Source organism: Ochotona curzoniae, unplaced genomic scaffold (assembly GCF_017591425.1).
Source record: "Ochotona curzoniae isolate NIBS_2020 unplaced genomic scaffold, NIBS_Ocur_1.0 contig_520, whole genome shotgun sequence".
Classification (NCBI taxonomy): domain Eukaryota; kingdom Metazoa; phylum Chordata; class Mammalia; order Lagomorpha; family Ochotonidae; genus Ochotona; species Ochotona curzoniae.
In genome coordinates this window covers 273024-278615 of record NW_024466457.1, presented here as the reverse complement: position 1 = coordinate 278615, position 5592 = coordinate 273024, and the positions used below count along the sequence as shown (strand labels likewise).

At 57.5% G+C, this 5592-nt stretch overlaps 1 protein-coding gene across 1 annotated transcript; it reads left to right on the top strand.

Moving 5' to 3' along the window:
* The first annotated feature begins 1767 nt into the window (after window positions 1–1767).
* SOST (sclerostin) lies at window positions 1768–4344 on the top strand. The gene is made up of 2 exons (XM_040989280.1): window positions 1768–1987; window positions 3923–4344. Exons 1-2 carry the CDS (start codon window positions 1768–1770, stop codon window positions 4342–4344), a joined length of 642 nt encoding a protein of 213 aa, XP_040845214.1.
* Window positions 4345–5592: the final 1248 nt, after the last annotated feature.

The following is a 5592-nucleotide window of genomic DNA, read 5'->3' as shown; positions in this document are numbered from 1 at the left end:
GCACAAGATTTAGAATGCTGTTAATCACCGCAGGGTTCAAGTCCACCGGATTCTCCTTTTTTCTTTTCAATATGACTTCTGTTTCTAATAAAATAGATGAACCGTGGAGCCCCTTAGTCGCTGGCTCCTCCTCCACTCTCCAGCAGGTGGCAGAAAAGTTCCAAGGATGGTCCCACAGATGCAAGGCTGGTGCAGCGGCTCCCGCCAGCAGGTGGGGCTCTAAGCATCGGTCTCAAAGATCCCAGGAGGGCCAGTTGTTTTCTCCAAAGTCCGGGCCTGGCTACAACAGGGTTAACAGTGCACATTCCAGAGCTAGAAGGGAAAAGGAGGCTGGAGGGTCACGGTCCAGGGGAGGAGGCGCAGCTTCTCATAATACTGCTGGCTCTGCTGGGAGAGATAGATCACTCCCAACAATGGCCACAGCTGTTTTCGTCTGCCCCGAAGGAAACTGACATAGGAAGCAGGTATCAGAAAGGGCCCTTCCTGCGGGGGCTTCTGTCTGGCTTGTAAAACTGTCAGCACAGCTGCATTCATGTGTCAAGTGATGGATGGCAGAGAGGCAGAGGACAGTCGGCCACAGGTGGGCTCAGAACGTACAAGTTGAGGCAGGTGGCAACGGCTCTGCAGGTGGGGCCGGTTGATTCATTGCCCAGTTAGCATACCAAGGGGATCTGGCCACAGCCCCTGTGTCCCTGCCTTCCTGCAGGCCAGAGCAGTGAGCTGGCCTGTCTGGCCGTGGTAGGCCCTCCCCAGCAAAAGCTTCCGCCACCTGCCTGTCCATCCGCCCGGCCCTCCTCTCTTTCCTGGCACCTCAGGTGTGAACCCTCCTCTGCTATCCGCCCCACTCCCCCACCCCCAGATGCCTCACTTTCCTCTGGTTTCTCTGTAGCTGGCTGGACTCAACTTGCATGGCTTTAGAGAAGGTATCCCATGGGAGGCACTGCTGAAGTCTTTCACATGGTACTCCATGCTGTTTGTGACAAATGGAACAGGCTGCAAGACAAGGGGGTGTGGGGGAAACATCCACGCTGGTACCACTGGGCTCGGCACTGGCTGCTGCGGGGTTCACTCCCACCAGAGCCTGGCCTAGGAAATGACTGCTTGTAGCTAATCAGCCCATGAGCCACAACTGGGGTCCTGGCTGGGCAGTGCCTGCCCCAGCCAGCACCCTGCCCCTGCGTGCCATCCCTTTCCCCCACCCCCACACACCGTTTCCTTCTCACTTGCCTCCCTGAGAATGGCAAGAGAGCTTTTCTTGGTCAGGGTGGTCCTTGCTGAGCCTTAAAACGCTGGGCCATTGAGGTTTCTTTGTTGCTGGGAGTGACCAAGGGACTTGGCTTGGGCTGCACCTTCTCTTGGTCAGGCTGAGGCTGGAGCACTGTGTGTTTTGACGATGCCCAGGGGAGGTGGACTGTTAACAGCTAGAGCTCAATGCAGCTATGGGAAAACCACAGCCGCTGGCCTGTGGGAGGTGCCTGGAGAGCAGGCGTGGGCCCTGCCTCACACGCCTCCTTTCTCTGGGTCACCTGGGAGTGCCAGCTGCAAACTTGGAAGTCTGATGAGCTCCAGGAAAAATCTTTGGGAAGGGCTTGCTCTGAGCATAGTCCTTCCCTCCCCCAGAGCTGCTGGAGACATGGAGCCAGCCCTGCCCTAGCCTGTCCTCATTGGCTGGCACGAGGCAGAGGGGGCTTTAAAAAGGGGACCAAGTCTGGGCTGGGGAGCCGAGCTTGTGCTACTGGAAGGCAGTGCCCTCCTCTGGCTGGCACCATGCAGCTCTCTCTAGCCCTGCGTCTCCTCTGCCTGCTGATGCACTCTGCCTTCCACGTGGTGGAGGGCCAGGGCTGGCAGGCCTTCAAGAATGATGCCACAGAAATTATCCCTGGGCTGGGGGAGTACCCTGAGCCCCCACCGGAGCTGGATAACAACAAGACCATGAACCGGGCCGAGAACGGAGGGAGGCCTCCCCACCACCCCTTTGAGACCAAAGGTATGGGGTAGAGGGTAGAGCTGTTAGCCCAAGGACCCTGAGAAACAAGGGAGGGTTGTTTTAGAATCTTTTCTTTGGTAAGCTTTGAGGACCAGGGGACACAGTCTCTACTTCACTAGCAGAGGGACAGGCGCTCTTGAGGCAGGGAAGGTTGGTACACCAGTGTGACCTTAGCATTCATGTTCAAGGGTGCCAGGCTAACAGGGGGCAGAGGTGGGCAGGGTGCAACAGTGAGACTGGCTCCACAGCTCAGTAAAGAAAAGGGCTCAAATAAACTTCTCCCTAGAGTGCAGGAGCCAGGCTTGGGGACGAGGCAGGAGCCTCACATACCTGCTGATTGTCGGATGCCCTTGGCAGACTGTAATTGTGCTGGGTGGAGGTCAAACACCTTGAAGGATGGCAGGTGTGGGCAGCAGCTGAGTCCAGGCCTTGGCAGGAGTTGGGATGCAGAGCCTCCACCCCAGACCCAGCCTTATCTCACTGCTGGGAGGGAGATAAGGCAGAGCCCTCAGAGAGGCTGTATCTGGGTTTCCCATCAAGACTGCCCAGAAAAGCCTGGGGGCGGACAACCTACATGGCTGGGATGATGGCTGCACTAAGGGCCTACTGCCCTGTCGGCATCATCTGGGTGGGAAGGAGGGGGCACTGACAGGCTTCCACGTGCCACCCCCTCCAGCCTCCTAGGCTGCTGCGGGAAATGGAACATGGGGAAGGGCAATCCCATGTGGACCCTGAATTTCAAAACGGGAGGACCAGAGTCCTCCTCCTCCCAGCAGTTCCTGAGTTCAGATGATTAGAGGGCTGAAGGGGACCCCAATACAACATGTCTACCTCCCTGGGTGCTCATGAGAGAAGCCTTTAGGGTTGGTTGACTGCTTAATGACAACCAGCTGTCTAAGTCACTGGAAGAGACACAGTCCCAGCGCATGCAGGGAACCAAGCCAGTCCTCCAGTGCAGTGTGCCCTATCCAGCGAGCAAGTTTGCATCCCCATCGGATGCCCATCTATCTGGGTAACAACGATCAAGAGAGGTGTTCAGTCCAGAGCAGGGCACACAGCAGGTTCTAGGTAAATGCAGGTGGCTGCTGACGCTGTGGGTCTGGGGGCAGAGCTCAGAGTCCCTCTGGCAGAGTATCTGGAGGAATGGCAGCTCTAGTGCCCCAGTGGCCCAGCTGATGCAGGCACTCACCACATGCAACCCACCCACGCGCGATGCAGCAGGGGCTGGGTCAAGGAGGGGAGCCCGGCGACTCAGCTCTGCCTTGGGGGCCAGTTTTTCCTCTCTCCAGGCTTCAGTGTTGGTGCTGTTGATGATAATAAGAGGGTTGGACACACAGCTTTGGATCCTTTCAAGTCTAATGAATTCCTAGTCCCACCGCCTCTCCTTCATCCTGCTCCTCTCTCACAGCTACTCTGATTTATTGCCTGCAATTAACCTCTCCTCCTTTCTCCTTCTCCTGCCGGCTCCTGCCAAGTGGCTGGAAAAGGAATTTGAGAGAAGTCAGCACTGTGCAGGTGTGGCTGCTAACTCTGGGGGCACAGATGTGACTAAACTCAGCCCTTTCCCTGGAGAGGAATAAGAATAATGTCCAACAGCCAGCAGCCCCACTCCTATCATAGGCCCAACAGGGAGCTCTGCTATAGACACGCTCCCTGGAGACTCTGGGACAGCCCATTTTACAGATTGGAAGAAGTGATAGGCTAAGTTAACCTGTCGGAGGGTCTCACCAGTGGTGAGGGATGACACTCCAGCTTCTGCTATCAGGGAAGGTGGACCTGGCATGTTCCTATCAGCTTCTTCCTGTAAGAGGCACACACGGGCACATCGTGGGGTGGGGGGGGGAATGAAGCAGATGTGGTCTGGGAAAGGGTGGGTGTGCAGGGAACCGGCCGGGCCCTGCCATGCCCCGCCCTCACGCGCGCCTCTCTCCGCAGATCTGTCTGAGTACAGCTGCCGGGAACTGCACTTCACCCACCACGTAACAGATGGGCTGTGCCGCAGTGCCAAGCCGGTCACCGAGCTGGTGTGCTCGGGCCAGTGCGGCCCGGCCCGCCTGCTGCCCAACGCCATCGGCCGCGGCAAGTGGTGGCGCTCCAGAGGACCCGATTTCCGCTGCATCCCCGACCGCTACCGCGCGCAGCGCGTGCAGCTGCTGTGTCCCGGCGGCGCAGCGCCCCGTGCTCACAAGGTGCGCCTCGTGGCCTCGTGCAAGTGCAAGCGCCTCACTCGCTTCCACAACCAGTCGGAGCTCAAGGACTTCGGGCCCGAAGCTGCTCGGCCACAAAAGGGCCGGAAGCCGCGGCCCCGAGCCCGGGGCACCAAAGCCAATCAAGCCGAGCTGGAGAACGCCTATTAGAGCCTGCGCCGCTGGTGCGCCGGCCCGGGAGCCCCCACTTGGTTTCTGTCCTCTGCGCGGGGCGGGGTCGTATGTATTTAAGTACCTGCTACCCAGGGCAGGGGGCCAAAACCTTCTGGGCCCGGCAGAACCCAGGTGTCAGCAAAGTTCTCCCACCCCCCTACTTTGTCCGCCAAGGGGGTCCCGCCAGGCGGTGGAAGGAGCTGAGAGCCGCACTGAGCCAGGCAGCCCCGCCTACGAGGGTGCCTACTTCTGCTGGTCCCTCTGCAGAGGAGGAATTTCACCCTCTGGGGTTTTGAGAGAGAGAGAGAGAGAGAGAGAGAGAGAGAGAGAGAGAGTGTGTGTGTGTGTGTTGGCTGTGAAAAAGTCCAGGGAGGAGTTAGGAAGGCTCCCCTAAGGGTCCTTCTCCATTTTTGCCCATCCTAAGACCTGTGTGATGCCAGGAGCAGTTTCTGATCCTGACTCTCTGCCCCTAAATCGCGCATGACCTTGGATTGTGTGACTCCCTGCAGGGATCTCACACTTCCTCTTTGCTAAGTGGGGGTGGGGTGGGATTAGGGGTCTCAAGGAATCTTTTGTTGTATGAGTCCAAGGTCTTGGATGCCCTTGGAAGGCACGGAAGGGAGAGGCGAGGAAAGAGACTTGATTCGATGGATTCCCTGCCAAGGTCACTTCCAGAATTTGGGTTTGTGAAGCTCCGAAGTGACAGGCAAAGATGAAAAAACAAGCAGGAGAAAAGAACAGTGCTTATGTATGGCCGAGACACTCCTGAAAGGAGTTGCCTGTGCCCCCATCTGGCCTCCCCACCTCCACCCGTCCATCTCAAAGAAATAACACCACCGACTGGGGAGGAGCAGGAGAAGGGTCCTCAGGGTGGTGGGAGGGGTGACTCTACAAGTGGAGACCCCTCAAGGATGCTGCACAGGGAGCAGCCATCCCCACTCAGATCCCAGCGGATCCTTTCTGAAGCCCATCCCCTGGTCTCTACTCAGAGACACGCATCTGTCCCCAGCACAGCTTCTTGCTGCTCTACCGTGAAGGTGTTTCTCACATGGAAAAAAAAAAAAAAAGGCCTAATGGGGAAGGATGTCAGGTGCTGTACATATGCTGAGAACTGCAGAGTGTAATTGCTGCCACCCACACAACTTGGGCCAGTTGTTCCCAGACACAGCTTCCTTTCTGTGTAGTTTTTCATTGTTCCCAAGGAAAGACAGCCTTAAACAGGAGCACAAGCAGCTGGAGAGCCCG